The 23,245-nt window shown below is 36.2% G+C and overlaps 1 protein-coding gene across 1 annotated transcript in view; it reads left to right on the plus strand.

Annotated features, from left to right (window-relative positions):
- The window catches only part of LOC117336009 (tRNA (guanine-N(7)-)-methyltransferase non-catalytic subunit wdr4-like), a 151,600-nt gene that overhangs the window by 28,726 nt on the left and 99,629 nt on the right, over positions 1–23,245 (plus strand). The window contains exon 3 of the mRNA XM_033896330.1: positions 1,855–2,013. Within this exon, the coding sequence (XP_033752221.1) occupies positions 1,855–2,013 (159 nt within the window). The remainder of the gene's footprint in view (positions 1–1,854; positions 2,014–23,245) is intronic.

Genomic DNA, 23,245 nt, shown 5'->3' on the forward strand with positions numbered 1-23,245 from the left:
GAATTCTTGAGATTGAACATTATGGATTTTTTGTTTAATGGAATACCTTGTAATGTCTTTAAATTGAAAATTTTAATTGTTAATGTTCAACACATCTATTCAATATACTTGTGAACATAAAAGATCATCAAAGTTGATTATCGCTAATATTTCAAACTGGCTACATGGTTTTAAACTTTAGCGTTAATCAACTTTATTTCCATGCTTTTTAGATCTGAAGGTCAAAAGGTCATGGTCAATGTTGGTATATATATATAGCAAATTGGTAGCCATGCCTAATATCATGAAGTTCCCATGCTGATCATATCTGAAGGCCGAAGGTCAAGTTTACAGTTGCTATAAATAGAATGCAGTCGAATCTGTATTGAGCGACAACTCAAGGGAAGTTGAAAAACGGTCTCTTAATGGAGAGTGGTCTCTTAATAGAGATTGTAATCTTAGATTTAATAAATGTTCATAACCTTTTTATTCACTTTATAAAGCAAAAATGATTGATGATACATATGAAAAATAAACCATCCATTTGAAGAAAACAAAAAAAACAAAAAAAAATTATTATTCATTTTTTATTATTATACTAATTTTTTATCATTATATATATTTCTTGTAATTCTTTTAGCATAGCAAAACACATAGACTTGACATTAGAAATATATTCCTGAAATCTTGGTCCGACATCCGCCCCGATTATTAGTTCCTACTTTATAAATGTTGATTTTTTCACTAGCAAATGTGTTTTAATTTCTCAAAAAAGATAACAAATTACAATTAAACAGTAAGTTGACTGTTTATGCATTCCTTAATTGTTATATTATTATATCGTATATAATATATATTATATATATTATTATTATAGACTGTCTCTTCGCCTCCTCTCCCGTCCTTTTTCACGAAAAGTAAAACTGCTTGGGTGTTATCAAGGTGAAATATTAATGGAAGGCGTTTTGGGGACTTCTGGTCACTTCTTGGAGAGTTACTGTTATCACTGTAATAAAAAATTACGGCAGCTGGTCGCGTAAACAGAGGGTCGCTTAATAGAGTTAAGATATACATGTATAGCTAAAACGCTCGGAAGGAATTGAAATGGTCGCTTAGAACAGAGAGTCACTTAATACAGATGGTCGTTTGGACGATTCAACTGTATTAGTATCCATGCATGCAATAAAATTATATACCATGTTTTTTGGATCTGAAGGACACGTGTCTTTCATCAGAAAACTGGTATCTGTGGAATAAATTTACTTCCCTTGAGCAATCGTAACCTCTTTAGATCTATGATATTGTGTTGTATTTTGTGATGGTTGAGGGAAGGGGAGGGGGCGGTGGGGGGGGGGGGGGGGGGAGTTATAGATCTGTTCTAAGAAGAGCGATTGTAACCTTGATATATCTATAATATTGTATTGTATGTTGTGGGTTGAAGGGGGAGGGGGGGGGGGGGGGGGGGGAGTTATAGATCTGTACTAAGGAGACCGATCGTAACCTTGATAGATCTATAATATTGTATTGTATGTTGTGGGTTGAAGGGGGAGGGGGGGGGGGGGGGGGAGTTATAGATCTGTACTAAGGAGACCGATCGTAACCTTGATAGATCTATAGTATTGTATAATCCCTGAAGAATACAAGCAGAAAAGACATCAATATTTTTGTGGTGAAATTATTGACTTTACAAGTAGATGGTCTGTGAAATGATGTTTCTGTGCTGTTCTGGTGGCTAGAAGCTAGTTGAGATTCAGTCGGTGTTATTGATGGATTCTCTGCTGTTTTCCTACACTACCCTGCCGACTATAATGTAGGGCATTGGTCTGCTATCTTACCAGTACTGACATAGGATTATTGTCTCATTCTTTGTCACAGGGACGAAGATGCAATCGAGAAGAAAGCGCCTTCCAAAAATGAGGAGCATGTCTTGGCTACATGCGTCTCCCCTTCAGGCCGATACCTGGCTGTTTGTGACATTGTTAAACAGCTCCATCTATACGACGCGGAGACTGAATGGACCCGCCTCATCACAAGGTTAGTACAGTAACACGACTATAGGCATTGTTAAGTTGTTAACTCTATTTACATACAATATCATATGCCTTTGTCCTTGGTGATATCTCTCCATTTGTTTTGTGCGGGAGTGCCTGGACTGGGTTTGCCCCACAGCCTGATAATACTGCTTTGTTAACACATATAGACATATCAAAGAGCTGCATCCTTGAGACCTAGTCTTGCCCCGGAAGCAGAGAGGAGCTGAAACCATGGTACCATTGCCTGAACTCACTGGACCGCAAAACGTGTAATAACTTAGTTGTGTTGGTTATTGCTAGCCCCACTCACAATATGTATGTATTAGCTCCAGCCAAGCGTATACTTAATGCTGTTCTTTTGAACAGCTTGAACAGCCGAGAAGCCACCAGCTATTTAAAGATGATCAGTCTTTATTTACCAGCTGGGCTAGCAGGCTGATGAGTGTGTACTGACATGTACGTGTTATCGTGCACACCTGAGAAAAAACATCGTCATTTGAAAATGAGACATGATTGTTGTTATTCAGATATAACTCTGCCTATTGTTCAAACAATGGGAGTTTGAGACCAAAAGACCATCATATTTTAAAAAAAGTGTTGCAATTTGCTAAATGTATGAAATAAATGACACGTCTGTTGAAGTTGATTATCTGATGCCTTCTATTGTGTCTTCAGTGTAAATAATGATCAGCTGATAGTTACATACAACACCCACTCATTACAACAGACAACCATAATCAATTGTCGGTGTAGCCATCATACAGACTTGTTGTATTGTGGTCATATTATTATACTAATATTAAGGATTCATCAGGTTTGTGTGAGGGATAAAAAATGTTTTAAAATCTTCCATAACCACCAATTAAAAAGTGACATCTTGTATGATACAGTAATTAGTCTTGGTGTGACAGTGTGTGATACAGTAATTAGTCTTGGTGTGACAGTGTGATACAGTAATTAGTCTTGGTGTGATACAGTAATTAGTCTTGGTGTGACAGTGTGTGATACAGTAATTAGTCTTGGTGTGATACAGTAATTAGTCTTGGTGTGACAGTGTGTGATACAGTAATTAGTCTTGGTGTGATACAGTAATTAGTCTGGTGTGACAGGTGTGATACAGTAATTAGTCTTGGTGTGACAGTGTGTGATACAGTAATTAGTCTTGGTGTGACAGTGTTTGATACAGTAATTAGTCTTGGTGTGACAGTGTGTGATACAGTAATTAGTCTTGGTGTGACAGTGTGTGATACAGTAATTAGTCTTGGTGTGACAGTGTTTGATACAGTAATTAGTCTTGGTGTGACAGTGTGTGATACAGTAATTAGTCTTGGTGTGATAGTGTGTGATACAGTAATTAGTCTTGGTGTGATACAGTAATTAGTCTTGGTGTGATACAGTAATTAGTCTTGGTGTGACAGTGTGTGATACAGTAATTAGTCCTTGTGTGTGACAGTGTGTGATACAGTAATTAGTCTTGGTGTGACAATGTGTGATACAGTACTTAGTCTTGGTGTGACAGTGTGTGATACAGTAATTAGTCTTGGTGTGACAGTGTGTGATACAGTAATTAGTCTTGGTGTGATACAGTAATTAGTCTTGGTGTGACAGTGTGTGATACAGTAATTAGTCTTGGTGTGATACAGTAATTAGTCTTGGTGTGACAGTGTGTGATACAGTAATTAGTCTTGGTGTGACAGTGTGTGATACAGTAATTAGTCTTGGTGTGACAGTGTGTGATACAGTAATTAGTCTTGGTGTGACAGTGTTTGATACAGTAATTAGTCTTGGTGTGACAGTGTGTGATACAGTAATTAGTCTTGGTGTGACAGTGTGTGATACAGTAATTAGTCTTGGTGTGACAGTGTTTGATACAGTAATTAGTCTTGGTGTGACAGTGTGTGATACAGTAATATAGTCTTGGTGTGACAGTGTGTGATCAGTAATTAGTCTTGGTGTGACAGTGTGTGATACAGTAATTAGTCTTGGTGTGACAGTGTGTGATACAGTAATTAGTCTTGGTGTGATACAGTAATTAGTCTTGGTGTGATACAGTAATTAGTCTTTGTGTGACAGTGTGTGATACAGTAATTAGTCTTGGTGTGATACAGTAATTAGTCTTGGTGTGATACAGTAATTATTCTTTGTGTGACAGTGTGTGATACAGTAATTAGTCTTGGTGTGATACAGTAATTAGTCTTGGTGTGATACAGTAATTAGTCTTGGTGTGATACAGTAATTAGTCTTGGTGTGATACAGTAATTAGTCTTGGTGTGATACAGTAATTAGTCTTGGTGTGATACAGTAATTAGTCTTGGTGTGACAGTGTGTGATACAGTAATTATTCTTGGTGTGACAGTGTGTGATACAGTAATTAGTCCTTGGTTGTGACAGTGTGTGATACAGTAATTAGTCTTGGTGTGATACAGTTAATTAGTCTGGTGTGACAGTGTGTTGATACAGTAATTAGTCTGGTGTGACAGTGTGTGATACAGTAATTAGTCTTGGTGTGATACAGTAATTAGTCTTGGTGTGATACAGTAATTAGTCTTGGTGTGACAGTGTGTGATACAGTAATTAGTCTTGGTGTGATACAGTAATTAGTCTTTGTGTGACAGTGTGGATACAGTAATTAGTCTTGGTGTGACAGTGGTGTGATACAGTAAATTAGTCTTGGGTGTGGATACAGTAATTAGTCTTTGGTGTGACAGGTGTGTGATACAGTAATTTGTCTTGGTGGTGTGACGTGTGTGATACAGTAATTAGTCTTGGTGTGATCAGTATTAGTCTTGTGAACAGTAATAGTTTGACGTGTGATACAGTAATTAGTCTTGGGTGGTGATACAGTAATTAGTCTTGGTGTGATACAGTAATTAGTCTTGGTGTGACAGTGTGTGATACAGTAATTAGTCTTGGTGTGACAGTGTGTGATACAGTAATTAGTCTTGGTGTGATAGTGTGTGATACAGTAATTAGTCGTGGTGTATACAGTAATTAGTCTTGGGTGACAGTGTGTGATACAGTAATTAGTTCTGTGATACAGTAGCTTGGTGATACAGTAATTAGTCTTGGTGTGTTGAACAGTCTTGGTGTGATACAGTAATTAGTCTTGGTGTGACAGTGTGTGATACAGTAATTAGTCTTGGTGTGATACAGTAATTAGTCTTGGTGTGATACAGTAATTAGTCTTGGTGTGATACAGTAATTAGTCTTGGTGTGATACAGTAATTAGTCTTGGTGTGACAGTGTGTGATACAGTAATTAGTCTTGGTGTGACAGTGTGTGATACAGTAATTAGTCTTGGTGTGACAGTGTGTGATACAGTAATTAGTCTTGGTGTGATACAGTAATTAGTCTTGGTGTGATACAGTAATTAGTCTTGGTGTGACAGTGTGTGATACAGTAATTAGTCTTGGTGTGACAGTGTGTGATACAGTAATTAGTCTTGGTGTGACAGTGTGTGATACAGTAATTAGTCTTGGTGTGACAGTGTGTGATACAGTAATTAGTCTTGGTGTGATACAGTAATTAGTCTTGGTGTGACAGTGTGTGATACAGTAATTAGTCTTGGTGTGACAGTGTGTGATACAGTAATTAGTCTTGGTGTGATACAGTAATTAGTCTTGGTGTGACAGTGTGTGATACAGTAATTAGTCTTGGTGTGATACAGTAATTAGTCTTGGTGTGACAGTGTGTGATACAGTAATTAGTCTTGGTGTGATACAGTAATTAGTCTTGGTGTGATACAGTAATTAGTCTTGGTGTGACAGTGTGTGATACAGTAATTAGTCTTGGTGTGATACAGTAATTAGTCGTGGTGTGACAGCGTGTGATACAGGAATTAGTCTTGGTGTGATACAGTAATTAGTCTTGGTGTGATACAGTAATTAGTCTTGGTGTGACAGTGTGTGATACAGGAATTAGTCTTGGTGTGACAGTGTGTGATACAGGAATTAGTCCTGTGTGTGATACAGTAATTAGTCTTGGTGTGACAGTGTGTGATACAGTAATTAGTCTTGGTGTGACAGTGTGTGATACAGGAATTAGTCCTGTGTGTGATAGTTTATATTAGTATATACAATCTAATAGAATTTGACAGATATTATGTAAGAAAACCTTGTTAGATAGAAAACCTGAGAATAAGATCTAGGTGTATGCCAGTCAGACTGAGATATATAAATACCTACACATAATAAATTTCATTTCTTAAGTGTATATTTGCAAAAAAAATTGACTGAATTACCTCCCTTTTCAGAAAGACATTTGATATTTCGACTATAATGTCGTTTTGCACCAAATATTGCAATGAGGTGCCAGACAGTTCAGACAAGACAGAAAAATCTAACACAGTGGTAGCACATGAGATTTCACTGTCTCATATATTCTGTTCTAAAATAACAGATATTTTACACATGGGATAGGACAGAATGTGAGCTATTTCCATAGTTCGTGTTTAAATAAAGGAGTCAGTGTTAGTTATTGATGTAGGTATGATGGTAGGATCATAAGTGACCAGTGTGTTATAGGCCGTCGACAAAGGTCACATGTCAGTAATGGAGGATTTCCATTGTCTTTACTGACATTTGGTATCATTAAGTGTCAAAGATCTAAATATCAAAGCACTCTCCGGTTGATATATTTCATTTTTTAAAAACATCAATAACAAGTAATTTTTTTATTAGTTGTTTGTTTGTGCTCTGAAAACATCTTTGTTCCTGAATGCATATTTTATAATATGTGTCAGATATCCTAGAAGTGCATTTTATAAGTGTCAAGTTTCTTTGAAGTTTGTTTGTTTTTTTGCTGGGTTTATCGCCCCCTGAACCACCAGGTCATTTCGAGGCAGAGTCTCCCTGTAGTAGTTGGTGACTACCTCACTGAACAACATAATGGAGCAATAATGGTAACAGTCTTGCTAAAGGACACAACCAAGACAGCACAGACCTGCCCGTTTCTCAGCTTCCCAAGAAACACAAGCCAACACGTGTAAGGAGTGTCACACCAATCTTCACCTGAGGTTATGTGGGCTGGCGCTCTATAACTGACTGAGCTATTGCAGCCCCTGACTTCAAAGTGTCTTCAATGGGAGTTGTCAAGTGTTTAAAAAGTGTCTTAATGGTAGAGGTCAAGTGTCTTTAAAGTGTCTGTGATGATAGTTTTCATGATAATTTTGAAGTGTCTTTGAAGGGTCCTTACTGGTATCTGTCAGGAGTCCTAGACGTGTCTTTTATAAGGTGATTTATGTCAAGTGACTTTTGATGGTAGATGTCTAGTTCCTCAGGAGTGTCTTTGATGGTTGATTTCAAGTGTCTTAAAAGTGTCTTTGATAGAAGATGTCAAGTGCCTCAGAAGTGTCTAATGATACATGTCTAGTGTATTAGAAGTGTCTTTGATAGGCAGTGTCTTAGATGTGTGTTTGACCTTATGTGTTACTGTATGGTAAGTGTCTTAGGAGCGCCTTAATTGAACATTGTCAAGTATATTAGAAGTGCTTTTGATTGGAAGTGTCTATGTCTAAGAAGTGTCTTTGATTGGTAGTGTCTTAGGAATGTTTTTGATATGTGTCAAATGTATTAAAGTGTCTTTGATTGGTAGTGTCTTAGGAATGTTTTTGATATGTGTCAAATGTATTAAAGTGTCTTTGATTGGTAGTGTCTTAGGAATGTTTTTGATATGTGTCAAATGTATTAAAGTGTCTTTGATTGGTAGTGTCTTAGGAATGTTTTTGATATGTGTCAAATGTACAAGTGTCTTTGTCTTAGAAGAAGTGTGTTTGATGATATGTGTCAAATGTACAAGTGTCTATATCTTAGAAGAAGTGTTTTTCATGATTTATGCAAAAGAGCCAAACTTGATATCAATGATCCTGTCATCCATTTAACTGATGATTGCTGTTACCATTCAACTACATTGTACATACATACTTTGTCACACGATTCTCACATAATATCAACGTTCTCTAAATGGAATTTGTCATTTAGAATAAGTACCTGTGTGACAGTGTCTTCTAAGTAAAATGATTCCTTAGATACAGGTAAACTCTTATACTTAATCTTTGTAGCACAATAGTTTGATAAATGATAGAAAAAAACTGTAACAACAAATCAATAGTATTGTTTTCGTTCCATAAACATAAGATAAAAGGACCAGTAGAGCTGTGACATTTTTTCTGATGTCCCTTTATGTCCCTACACTCTACTTTATTGTGTAATCAACAGAAATGAAAAGAGAATTTATGATATCGTTTTGTAAAACAAGCAAAAAAAAAAAAAATGGTAGAGACCATTGAAACTAAAGTTCATACCATTTTGAAATAAAAACTGAAATACAAAACTTTTAACATTTTATTTTATTGTACTCCTGTGACAAGTATATGTTAGCATTTTACCATTTGTAAAATGGTCCTTGACTCAGGTTTGTTTTAGACATAAACATTTATATCAAATTGTCTCTTAAAGCTGACAGGGCAAGTTAAAAAGCTTCCAATTGAGATTTTAAAAAGGTATCAAAGTTTCTGTTTTCAGAAATTGTTTTTGAGATAATCTGGTATAAGGACAGTATGTTCTGGTCATCGTATGTAAAGAAGTCCGACATTTTAGTTTGTGCTCGGCTTCATGACACAAGTACACTCATCCGAGTGATTTCTTAAAAATGAAACTTTATGTATTTTTCAAAAAAATTCTCAACTCGAAGCTTTTCAACTTGCACTGTCAACTTTTAAAGTTCACAGTGGAATTTCCTGTGTACAAAAAATATTGTCAATGTTACTATAAATAGAATTTTTCCCGTAATAAGCCCAGGGGCTCACACATAATCTGTCAAAGTAGTGAGTAGACTTATTGGAAGACGACAAGAAAAACTGCAAACTTCTAAACTGCAATAGACGTGCTGGGGCTCATTACGAGACAAATTGTTAGAAGATACTGTAAAATCTTTTGGGATGTCTTGTTATTATAGCAGAAGTTCTTAAGAAGCTTTGAAGTCTAGCTGAAGCCTCAACAGACCCTTTACGTAACTCAGTTATCATTAACCCCTGAATTCAACCCTGAATCCCTAGCACTATAACCCAAGTATCTGATCAAGCCTTCAGAAACTCCTAAATCTTAAATACCAATCAAATCTGACATACCATCCTGCAGTTTGTAGATACGGCCAAGCTATTTTAAACATTAGAATCTGATCTAGGTTTGACAAATTCTTGCATTTTCAAATCAGCATGCTTCTGATGTATATAACAAAAACCCCAGCGATTTGTACTGCAAGTTTTAAGCTCCAAAATCACTTAAAATACTACTACTCCAGTATTGCTCAAATAACTATGATTGCAGTATATAAAACTGAATTGAGTATCTATAAAAATACCAAAAAAATGCAAACTAATGAATTACTAACGTAATTGTTTTTATATCTGAAATAAAACTAACATGATGGGAAAATTCCCAGAAAACTCATACTATGGTAAGACCCTATGTAACAGATGTCAGGATATTGGGCTGAAACTGAAGTGGATCGCCGGTAATAGAAAACTACTACCTGAGGCAGGATATTTGATATTTACCTGCAATTTCATTAAATTTTCAATAAGCTATATGATTCTGTGAGCAGTGCCCTATAGGTGCTGCCCCGTGTCTACTTCCCCTGACAGGAAGGGATTCCACACTACCAAGGATTAATTTCCACTGTAAGCTTTGTATGGGCTTTTTTTGTCAGAAAACCTAATCTTGAACGACCGGTTTTATTTTTTATAGGAAAATCCAGTATGAATTAGTGTAGAAATGTCTAAAATCATGGCACGGTGTGTTTAAGTACACAGTTTGTTGTTTTGATAACTTCCATTGGATAGATCCTGTGTTACAGTCATTCTCTTGAAATATTGATAAACTCTTTGTATTTTTACATTTCAGGGAATACATTTGTATATAATTATCCACCTACGATGAAGTAGGGGATGGGATATAGTGTTGGTTGATATGTACATGCGTATGTACATTCATATGCTCGCCTTTCGTCAGCACTTTTGTGACTTTATTAGCTCACCTGGACCGAAGGTCCGGTGAGCTTATGTCATGGCGCAGCGTCCGTCGTCCGTCCGTCGTCCGTCGTCCGCCCGTCCGTCGTCCGTCAACATTTACTTCAAATCGCTACTAGTCAAAAAGTTCTCATTGGATTTTGACCAAATTTGGCCAGAAATATCCTTGGCAGAAGGGGAACAGATTTTGCATAAATGGTGACTCTGACCCCCGAGGGGCCAAAGGGGCGGGGCCCAATAGGGGAAATAGAGGTAATTCCTTTAAATCGCTACTAGTCATAAAGGTATGAATGGATTTGAACCCAATTTGGTCAGAAACATCCTTGGTGGAAGGGGAACAGATTTTGCATAAATGGTAGCTCTGACCCCGGAGGGGCCAAAGGGGCGGGGCCAATAGGGGAAATAGAGGTAATTCCTTTAAATCGCTACTAGGCATAAAGTTATGAATGGATTTGAACCCAATTTGGTCAGAAACATCCCTGGGGGAAGGGGAACAGATTTTGCATAAATGGTGACTCTGACCCCCGAGGGGCCAAAGGGGCGGGGCCCAATAGGGGAAATAGAGGTAATTCCTTTAAATCGCTACTAGTTATTAAGTTATGAAGGGATTTAAACCCAATTTGGTAAGAAACATCCTTGGGGGAGGAAAAACAGATTTTGCATAAATGGTGACTCTGACCCCGGAGGGGCCAAAGGGGCGGGGCCAATAGGTGAAATAGAGGTAATTCCTTTAAATCGCTACTAGTCATAAAATTATGAATGGATTTGAACCCAATTTGGTCAGAAACATCCTTGGGGGAAGAAGAACAGATTTTGCATTAATGGTGACTCTGACCCCAAAGGGGCCAAAGGGGCGGGGCCCAATAGGGGAAATAGAGGTAATTCCTTTAAATCGCTACTAGTTATTAAGTTATGAATGGATTTGAACCCAATTTGGTCAGAAACATCCTTGGGGGAAGGGGAACAGATTTTGCATAAATGGTGACTCTGACCCCAAAGGGGCCAAAGGGGCTGGGCCCAATAGGTGAAATAGAGGTAATTCCTTTAAATCGCTACTAGTCATGAAGTTATGAATGGATTTGAACCCAATTTGGTCAGAAACATCCTTGGGGGAAGGGAAACAGATTTTGCATAAATGGTAGCTCTGACCCCGGAGGGGCCAAAAGGGCCGGGCCCAATAGGGGAAATAGAGGTAATTCCTTTAAATCGCTACTAGTCATAAAGATTTGAATGGATTTGAACCCAAGTTGGTCAGAAACATCCTTGGGGGAAGGGGAACAGATTTTGCATAAATGGTAGCTCTGACCCCAGAGGGGCCAAAGGGGCGGGGCCCAATAGGGGAAATAGAGGTAATTCCTTTAAATCGCTACTTTTCATAAAGTTATGAATGGATTTGAACCCAATTTGGTGAGAAACATCTTTGGGGGAAGGGGAACAGATTTTGCATAAATGGTGACTCTGACCCCAAAGGGGCCAAAAAGGCGGGGCCCAATATGGGAAATAAAGGTAATTCCTTTAAATCGCTACTAGTCATAAAATTATGAATGGATTTGAACTCAATTTGGTCAGAAACATCCTTGGTGGAAGGGGAACAGATTTTGCATAAATGGTAGCTCTGACCCCGGAGGGGCCAAAGGGGCGGGGCCCAATAGGGGAAATAGAGGTAATTCCTTTAAATCGCTACTAGGCATAAAGTTATGAATGGATTTGAACCCAATTTCGTCAGAAACATCCTTGGTGGAAGGGGAACAGATTTTGCATAAATGGTGACTCTGACCCCTGAGGGGCCAAAAGGGCGGGGCCCAATAGGGGAAATAGAGGTAATTCCTTTAAATCGCTACTAGTTATTAATTTATGAAGAGATTTGAACCCAATTTGGTCAGAAACATCCTTGGCGAAGGGAAACAGAAACAAAAGGGCGGGGCCCAATATGTGAAATAGAGGTAATTCCTTTAAATCGCTACTTGTCATACTTGTGATGAATGCATGTTCTAAAAGCAATTCTTGAGGTCTTTCAGACCTTAGAGAGTCTGGACTTCATTAATCTTTAAAGCAGTTCGGATTACCACACTAAACCATATATAGCATTGTTAGAGATTTACAAATAAAACAAATTGAATATGAACATTATTTTGACATTTGGCCTAATCCAACCAGGTGAGCGATGCAGGCCCCATGGGCCTCTTGTTTTTGAACAGTTTTTGATCAAACTTAATACAATAGTCATTTTGAACGGATTTTGATGAAACTTAAAGTCAAGTGTGAGAATACCTCAAACAAGTTCATGTTTCAGGGTGCCAAGTTCAAGGACAAGGTCACTGTTACTATTTATAGCAAATCATTGCCAGTGCTCTAGCGACTTACTATTAAACAAATTTTTATCAAACTTCATATACTGGTCAAGTATAAGAATACAAGGTCACTGTTACTATTTATAGAAAACCTTTGTCAGCACTCTAATGACTTCTTTTTCAAACTCATTTTGATCAAACTTCATGTAATGGTCAAGTACAAGAATATAAGAATTCCTCGAACAAGGTCATTTTCAGGATGCTAATGTCAAGGACAAGGCAACTGTTACTATTTAAAGATTACCTTTTTTATCCATCAATTGAAGCCAGTTCATTTCTGAATTGTGTTTGATCAAACTTCATAATGTATTGGTCAAGTATGAGAATGCCTGAGTGAGTTGGCTTCATGGCTTACAATAAAGAAAGATATTTCCTTGGATATTCATTGCATGCCAGGAGTGGATTTGTATTACTTGCGATGCCTTGTATATATATAAAAATGTGGGTTTTTTTAATGGATGAATGACAAAATCCTTTTGTAGTCAAACGCTGCAGAATGTCCCTCTAAATTACCTATTATTCAGAACTTGCTGTGTAGTCTGTATATTTACCTTATCAAACTTTAATGATTCCATTCAAATGTTCAATACCGTATTTATTCTGTAATAAGCCCAGGGAGAACTACATGACCTTTGAATTAAAATAGAAGATAGGCTTATGTTGCATGGTAATGAAATCAATAAAGTTTGACAACTTACTAGAAGCTGTGACCCTTTCCTGGGTTATATATATACAAATATTAAAAATTGCAGTGGTTTCAGTACATACACCTGGAAACACTCTGATTAGTAAAGTATAAAACATAGTTTTCGCTAGATGATAAGCCAATAGATGTGGGCGTCTTATTAGTGGGTGTGGTCTTTAATTGTCAGAGGAAAATAGTACAAAAATGACCATACAATAACCTATAGTCAAAATGTTCAGATGACCATACGACAATCTATAGTCAAAATGTTCAGATGACCATACGACAATCTATAGTCAAAATGTTCAGATGACCATACGACAATCTATAGTATAGTCAAAATGTTCAGATGACCATACGACAATCTATAGTCAAAATGTTCAGATGAACATACGACAATCTATAGTCAAAATGTTCAGATGACAGTACAATAACCTATAGTCAAAATGTTCAGATGACAGTACAATAACCTATAGTCAAAATGTTCAGATGACCATACGACAATCTATAGTATAGTCAAAATGTTCAGATGACCACACGACAATCTATAGTCAAAATGTTCAGATGACCATACGATAATCTATAGTCAAAATGTTCAGATGACCATACGACAATCTATAGTCAAAATGTTCAGATGACCACACGACAATCTATAGTCAAAATGTTCAGATGACCACACGACAATCTATAGTCAAAATGTTCAGATGACCATACGACAATCTATAGTATAGTCAAAATGTTCAGATGACCACACGACAATCTATAGTCAAAATGTTCAGATGACCATACGATAATCTATAGTCAAAATGTTCAGATGACCATACGACAATCTATAGTCAAAATGTTCAGATGACCATACGACAATCTATAGTCAAAATGTTCAGATGACCATACGACAATCTATAGTCAAAATGTTCAGATGACAGTACAATAACCTATAGTCAAAATGTTCAGATGACAGTACAATAACCTATAGTCAAAATGTTCAGATGACAGTACAATAACCTATAGTCAAAATGTTCAGATGACGATACAATAACCTATAGTCAAAATGTTCAGATGACAGTACAATAATTTATTGTCACAATGTTCAGATGACAGTACAATAACCTATAGTCAAAATGTTCAGATGTGACCATACAATAACCTATAGTATAGTCAAAATGTTCAGATGACCATACGACAATCTATCTTCAAAATGTTCTGTGCATATGACCATTAGATAACAGTGTGTTTATCATTCAGTGGAAAAGTAGGAAATCAATAAACCTATGATAAGCATCATGTGTGAAAACATGTAAATGTAAAGTTTATCTATTTTACCACAGTTATGAAACAAGCTATAACAATTAACATTTATCAATCACTCTTGTTAGACAATTGTGAAACAAGCTATATCGGCCTGGATGGAAGCCAGTGAAGGGTCTTTCTGTAGGGGGGAAACTGGAGTACTCAGAGAAAACCTCTGTGCTTAGTCAGGTGACCCTGTACCCTTTCATGTCTGACCATTGGGAATCGAACCCTGGCCGTCTAGCTGAAAGACAAGTGTAACCACTCTGCGTACCCGACCACTAATGTGTAAAAAAAAAAAAAGAAAAGTTTTTACATAGTATTAATGTCTACTCTACAGTAAATGTTTAAAGTTATGATAGATGCAAAGTTTAAGAACTGATTTCACAAAAACATTCATTGAAAAAGAACAGAGTTAATATATCTGTAATACAGCCTTTTATCTGTAGTCATTCGTAACCATGGCAACCCAAATGTCTATAACTTCTGCTCATGTTTTTCATCTGCACAAACTTTGAGCTACTGAAGCTCAGATTCAAGAGTAAAGCAATTCAAATTGAAGAGATTTGAAATGTATAGTATCACTTTATCTTACTTTCTCTTTGTTTTTCTCTAATCTCATTTAATTTAATTTCCTCTCCTATACTGGCACAGTGACCATATCAATCGTCCTGTACAAGTACGTCTGAACTACAGACACAAGTAAGATATCTCAAAGAGGCAAAAACATGGTGTGAGGCTGTTACAAAATATTCTTGTTTAATTAACCAATATCAAAACTCATTAATTGGTTAATATGTTCACCAATACACAAAAAAAGGGGAACAAAAGTTTGGGGGGGGGGGGGGGGGAAATAATCAGGAATCAGGAAAAAGTTTTTTTGATTTATAAAAATGATTATTTTTCTTACATTGAATTTGTTATTCAGAAGATGCATTCATATGTTGAAAAAAATGACTGAATTTCAAATATGACTCAATCTCTTAGGCAATGATTGAATTGATGAATTGTTGAATGGAAAAAAAAAAAAAAAAAAAATCCTGACCCATCTACCAGGCATAAACAATCTCATTAACAGCAGATTTCTCACCACACATTACAATGCGAATATCAAGTACATTGAACAAATTCTTCCCCATTGTCTCCACCACAAGTAACTCATACCCCTCTCCACAACTGCTAAAAAAAACCAAAAAAATCAACTAAAAACAACAAAAACATACGTTATGCAGACCCATCAACTTAAATTATAAAAAAACGTGGTGGCGACAGTCTGTTCCTAGCTATGGGCCCAAGATGTATGTCAGGCCGTCGGAGCAGTGAGACTAATTTGTCCTGATTTGTTAAGTGTTGTCGGCTTCACTAACTGGCTACCGCAAGTCTGTTGAAATCGTCGTATATTAATTAAGATCCAAGGGTTCTTTGTGTAAATATATTTCTTAAACTTCGGAAGAAATTTGTCTATTTAGCGAAAACTGTAAAACAAGCTTGGCAATGAATTGCACAGAGTGGAACTGTCCTTTTGAGAGTTGTTGTGTATATCCTGTAGGGGTATTCTGGGATACTCGGAGTTTTGGAGACTTTGTCTCGCCACTGCGTTTCTCTTTGTTTTAATTAAGTCCTGATTGGCCAGAGGTTTAGCCTGTCACTTGATCCTCATACCAATTACTTGGTAGTGCTTTAAAAATGTCTTGTCTGTCACGATATTGATTCCTGCCTTCCGAGGCAAATGATCACACTTACCATGCTATTTGTGCTCACTTCATTATAATCAGAATCAATTAAATTAATCTACTATGTGTTCGATTGATTTTGACATCAACTCTATCACACAGAAATGTTTCAACTTAAAGCGATGTAGTTACAACATAATTGGGTTGCATGATCAAAGTTAAAATTTAGATTTAGATGGATTTTAATGGAGTGTAGGTTGAGACTTATTTAAAATGTTTGAAAAAATAAATTGAAAAGTAAAAGCTTAAAAGTAAAAAAAAATTTCAAACTCAAATTTAAATGTTATTGATATAATCAACCATCAAGGTTTCATATGCAAAAGAGAAATTTGCAGATAAATATCAAGGTCATACTGCTGCATTTCATTTCAGTGACCAACCAAATGCTTTGTTACATCTCAAATGAAAATGACTGTTGTTTGACCAATGAAAACTTAGTTAGCAAATGATCATGGCAAAAATTGTGTATCAAATTAGGAAGATGGAAGCAAATGATCATGGCAAAAATTCTGTATCAAATTAGGAAGATGGATTTGCAGGAAGAAGTAGATTATATCTGAATATTTGATTGTTATTTTCCTAATGACCAAATATGAGATTTGTAAGCTACTCTTATTGCCATCCTTTTCAAATTATGGTGGAAGAGATTTTGTTTTTGTTAGTTTGTTTGCTGGGTTTATCGCCCCATGAACAGCCAGGGTCATTTGAAGATGGGGGCTCCTTGTAGTAGCTGATGGCGACCTCCACTGAAAACATACAGGAGGCCTGTCGCGTGTCATCCAGATCAATTAGAGTGAAGTGTCTTGCCCTGTAGGACACAACCAAGTCAGCAGTGAGACTGGTCCATTTCTCAGCTTCCTGAGAAACACGAACTGACACGAATAAGGAGCCTCCAACCATTCACCTTGGATCTTAACCTGAGATTACATAGGCCGAGACTCTTTAACTTACGGAGCTGTTGCAGCCCCTCTCTTTTTATTTATAAAATATCAGACCTAAGAAAAGGGTAAAGATGACCATAACAACGTCGTGCTGCGTGGATCAGCTTTAATTAAGTAGTTGACTAGTTTCGACACTTTGGCGTGTCGTCATCAGAACAAATTAAAATACAAACATTCCGGTATAAGGTATAAAATGCGGTGCCTTGCCTAGTGACAATAACAACAAGTTGTTATGAGTGTCGTAATGCATAGTACACAATAAAATGACGTCATCAATAATAGTGAGAGCTGGTAGCGGGAAAATTATATCACGATGTTTCGTATATATGTGTTACATATAGTCTACACTAACTGTACTATGCTACAATATACGGAAAATAAATTCTGATCTTGCATGTCGGAAAGAAATGTTCCTCCATTCAGAACTAGGAAAATACTTGGTGTCCATCTCATGAGCACTTGAACAGAATTCAAACATCACATGGAGAATCTGGATTATTGTGTCCGTATAGACACATCTGGGACATAGATACATCATGAATGCCCACAGATCCCGGTTAACAACGCTACATATTCATTTATATTTACACGGGAAGAAGAAGCTCACCCTAACCCTAACAATGGTCATCTTTACCCTTTGACTACTCAACTTCACGGCCGGACTCTTGTATTCCTTGTGGAATCCGTCGGCTGGGTAACACAGAACCATACCGAACTTTTAACACGGACGTTCGATCTCCCACCTCCCGTATATTCAGACCTAAGAAAAGTATATTTGTAGACTTCTGCTTGACAAACTGATGTCTTAAAGCAATTTCTTTTTCTAAAAACTGAATGAATTAGTTTTGAAATGAATAAATAAGTTTAGCTGGTCTCAGATTAGGGTCCAGAATTGGATACTTTCATTTGGTTATTCTATAAATATATGTTGGGTATTTAAAACATTTGAAGCCAAGATGATGATATAGCATTAGATTATTTTATTAGAAAGTCAGGTTTAAAAAATAAAGCTGAACATTATGGGAGAACTTGCCAGAGTCAAACAAAAGCAATGTAATTAACTAAGTTGTAATCAGCACGCAGATATGGCTGTCAGTCGTCGTCTCCTCTAGGTACCAACGAAACCTGATTAAAGCGTTTTATTTGAACTGTGTGGTAACTAAGGAAACCCACCTTTCTCTCTGGTAACCTAGTGACGACCCCTGTGGCCAAGCCATTCGTTATTTAAAGCCAGAATCACCTAAAATTATGGGATGTATACATTTTTCATCCGTCTAAGTCTGTAACGCTCGGTAATAATGCTCGCTGAATTAGAAATGGCAACATCACAGTTTAAAAAGCATCGATGATTCCTGGGACATACTGCATTAGAAGTTGTGGTATTTCTACATATGTCATATGCTCAATATGACCAGTATTTTTGAAATTGTATTTTCTTGGATTCGCAGACTTGCTGTCAATTTAAAGTGTTGACTACGGATCGGACGAGTAACTCACACAATTAAAGGTGTGTAACATGGCTGGAAATAGACACCCACAGCCAACACACTCACGCATGGATTTTTTTTTGTCATCTTTTCATCCCTAAAAACCACGCTCACATTGATGCTGTTAGATGAATTCCAGTTGACAGAATGACAACTTTTGTGTGAATGTCTGAGAAATGTTGAAGTGTTCCGCTTGCTTTGTATATACATAATTTCAAGGTTGGATGTAGATACAAGGTCAAATAAAGAGATCTATATCTTTCAAGATGTCTGAAGTTATGCAGGCTTGTTATGGCCAAAACAGCTACAAATTGAAAAGAAGTTTTTTTTTTTAGAAATTTGAAGAAGAAAATTCTTGTGAAGTTATAAGATATATTAGAAAGCTATGATATGTAAGTCATTGGTAATTGAATATATGGAAGTTATTAACTGTAGACTGTTCTTGTTAAATAAAATTTTTCTCATCAGTTTCCAAATTGCTTCAGGTAAATGATTGCAAACTTGCTGGAAATAGCTAAAAAGTGGGCATTATATAACATATTCGTAAGTTGAATTTTTTTCCCACAGATGTCCCGCTTGATTTAGTTTACTCAACTTACTTAAAACTGTATATTGCTTTACATACATGACCTTGATAATAATAAACTGTCGAAAAATAATCTTAGTTACTACAAACCTTCTGCCATTTTTATTTAGGTATTTTACCTGTTTGCCCTTGAAGAAAGTGATGAGCAAAAACAAATGATCCTTTGTTTGAGATGTTGATATAAATATTTACAAACTATTCCTACTTTGGCCTAGTAATACGGTTTTATTACAGTTTAGTACTTGAACTATTGTTGTCTAGACCTTGTAGATTGTAAATTCTTCATTTCCTAATATGGATCATAGTAATTTAAATAATTTTTTTAGAGATACCTTAAACTTCTTTTTACATAAATTTGATGACTTGAAGATTTTTGGGTTAATTGTTTACAGCACTGTCAATTAAGTTTCTGGATTAAAAAAAAAAAAAAATTGGCATCAAAACTGTCAATGCTCTACCTAGAAAACCTGAATCGAATATCCTTGTGTGATAATTGTGTAAGTATTCTTTTATTCAGGAGCAGATATATAGTCAACTATACATTGTATGTGAAAATAATGTGTTGTGATTTAACTTTTGCCTATGGGAAAGAGAGAGTTTAAAAAACAAAATTACCATCAAAGGAAAAATACCCTAACCCCCTCACCCCTCATCCCCCCCCCCCCCCCCCCCCCCCCCCCTGTTTATTAATATATTGATATTTACATATGAAACATTGACCTTTGACCTTATGAGAGATTTCCTTTGAGCAGACGACAGCCACAAGAGAGGTCACCTACATGCTGGATAAGATTTTGTCAGATATTGAAATGAGACAAAAAGTTTTCACACAGAAAAATCAAGCATTTTTTTTAACACATTGTACTGGTATGAAGTTCACTCCTATCTTATTAGGTCACACTGATGTGAAAATCAAATTTAAGGTATTTGTGATGTGTGAGATTTAAACTTCCTACCAAATTCAGTGTGGACTCCCTCATTCAACATTCTGCATATCACAAAATATGCAGATATTGAAATTTTTTTCAAGTCCCAATAAAAATAAAAATCTTTATTGGACCTTGTTAGAAGGTTAAATGATATTGAATCAATAAATCACTGCCATCATCGTCTTTTCTTTGGTTCAAAAAACACTACATAGCAATTCATATTTTTGTCTTCTGTATTTGGAGATTAATTTTAAATTTGCATACCTTTTATTGACTAAGTTTATTTTTATCCTTGAATTGTTTTGAATCCTAATAAATGTTGACAATGTCAGCCTGGAAAAATTGGAGATGTTTAGAAAGGGATTTTCGTGACTAATGTTGATATTCTGTGGATGAGAGTCCAAGCTGTTGCTTAGGCCTATCTCTAATAACCCCGAACAATCACGTCATTGAAGTGCGTTATGGCTACACAATAAAACAGCGCCACTTTATCTCTGCAAGATGTTGCCAGGGAAATTGGAGACCTCGGTAACGATGCGTAATTCTTTGTATAAGGACATTGAGCATGAATTTTCTTATATAAAGATGAAAATATTTTTTTTTTATTTTTCCTTCTATCAATTACAGAATTTTAATTTTTGCAAAACTTTTAAACACTAGATTTACCTGACGTTGGTATACAATGCCAGTTATTAATTATTCTATTTGGTTTTACATCACTGAATCTGCAGACTGCTTTGGTTATGAATCATTTAAGACTTGCGTTGTCTCGGACGTGAGATTTAAATTTCTTCCCGGAAACATGATTTGATGTATTGTTGTAGTGTATTGTGATTCTGTGTTTAGAACTACGGCTTGTTGGCCATGTCCTATCTAAAATTTTTTTTTTTTTTTATTTATTTTATTTTTCAAGTTTTTCAGCAAAGTCTAATATAAAAATATAACACATACACTCGCACATGAAATCATAATTACATCACATGTATGATGATGATCATCGTCGCCATCGTCGCCGTCGTCGCCGTCGTCATCATCATCATCATCATCACTCGATATATCACCATTTTCATGATATACATTCAGATACATGCACTAATTAATAATCTCACATTGTGGTCCTATCTAATTGTACCAATATTTGTCAATCCTGGACCTTTGATGAGGTCAGTAGGGTGTTATATCAACCTTGTAGAAAAATATATTAACCAAGGGTGAAGCTTGAGGTTAATACTTTTTCTACTGCCATATTAACTGAAATCAAAGGTTCTTAATTTTTATGTTACACTGTACGTATTTACCAGTGAATTGATTTTGTCTCTTACAATGTACGGTGTATAAATGTATATATGCATGTATTATTGTAAAATTGAACATTTAGACAAGTGCTTATGCAATTCCTCAATTTGAAAATCACAAATCATAATTTAATTATAGAAACAATAAGTACCCAGACTGACTTTTGGTACTTTCATATCGCCAGAAAAATTTAGTTGCACCTGAAGTATTTTCCACGTGTTCAACCAGTCTTTAAAATATCTTGTAAATCTTCTTCGTTTATTGTAGTGAAACATCATTGGGGTATCTTGCTGCCATATTGTTAAGAAAGTGATGAAGAAAACTCATTTGTTTCCAGCATTCTGATTGGCTGTTTTCCAAATTAACACGTTGCGTGATTGGATAATAGGGAAGCAAAGATTGCTGATCTGTTCATTCTATTTTTAGCACAAACAGGTCTGCAATGCCTGGGGAATTTCCCTGCTGAGTTATTTTTAGCACGAACAGGTCTACTCACTATAGCAGGTGCTGGTGAGGAAAACAGGAAATTGGACAATGATGTACATGTCATAAATGCGATATTGACACCGCATTTCTAAATATAGAACATCAGGTTAGTATCTCAAAAATATTAACCACCATGTGACCATTAATGTAGTAGCCAATGTGAATTGAGGAAAGTAGGAGCACATCTACAATTGAAAACTATCAAATTCATTGAATTATAGAGCTATTGCATCTCCCCAATTTAAATTTGACATTTCATTAGATCTATATGTTGGTGTCCTGAGTCTGTTACCTCCTACGTATCAGTACTTTAGGTCCTTTTAGCATCACTGACGAGTCATAGAGTGACAAAACAGCTGTATGATGCAGTATAATTCACTTTTGACTGTACCTGATCTAGCTGTCAATTTGTATTCAAAGCGCTGAGCCTTTGTGTGTCTTCCGTACAATCCTTGTAAGTATAGCCAATATATATAGTATTGTAGTTCAAACTGCTTTTATTTATGCATACAATGTTATGAAAATTAAGCTGTTCATGTTTTATTAAAAGGAAAACCTGATATTTGTTTTTAATTGTAATGTACCTCTTCTTTGAAATTAATTCTGGGAAAACTGAGGCACATGTCATAACATTTGATTAAAAATGTTTAATTGATTATTAATGCAAGTAATTTGTGTTGTAACTTCCTGTTAGATTGATAGGGAATGAAGTGTCACCTGTCTGCTGTATCCTAGCTGTATGTAACCTGATCACGGTTATAAATCATGCAGTATTTCCTGATCCAGTATGTGTAATGTTTCAAGCTGGGCTAGAATCACATAGAAACAGGTGGAAAAAGAGTTTCATTGCATCTGCATAAACTCGCATTTAACACAGCGACACATGTCTTATGAAGTGGTTTATTCTCATCATCTTAGACACGTGTGTTGACACACTACTGTATCTTCATGGTCAGAGAGATGTGTTCATCTTACTGACTAGACAGAGGCACAAGATGTCTACTGGCTTCCTGTTCCTTCCAGTCAAAACAAATTTTTTAGCTCACCTGGCCCAAAGGGCAAAGTGAGCTTATGTTGTGATGCATCATTTGTCTTCCATCGGTCATCTGTCTAGTGTCACCTTTTCCATTTAAACAGCTTTTCACTAAAGCAGATATTTGGCTGATAGGTTCCTTGGATGATACCTGACAAAGTTTATTAATCGAAATGACCTTGACCCATATTCAAGGTTATAGGGGTCAAATTCCCTGAAACATTTGCATGACTTCTTCTCACTAACCAAGACTCCCAGAGTCATGATATTAGGTTGATATATTCCTTGTATGAGGCCTGATCAATTTTGTGAAAAGAAATTACCCTTTTCCGGGGCCCAATTGAAATTACCTCTCACTAACTCTTCTCACTAAAGAATATCACTAGAGTC

Source organism: Pecten maximus, chromosome 10 (genome assembly GCF_902652985.1).
Source record: "Pecten maximus chromosome 10, xPecMax1.1, whole genome shotgun sequence".
Taxonomy (NCBI): Eukaryota; Metazoa; Mollusca; class Bivalvia; order Pectinida; family Pectinidae; genus Pecten; species Pecten maximus.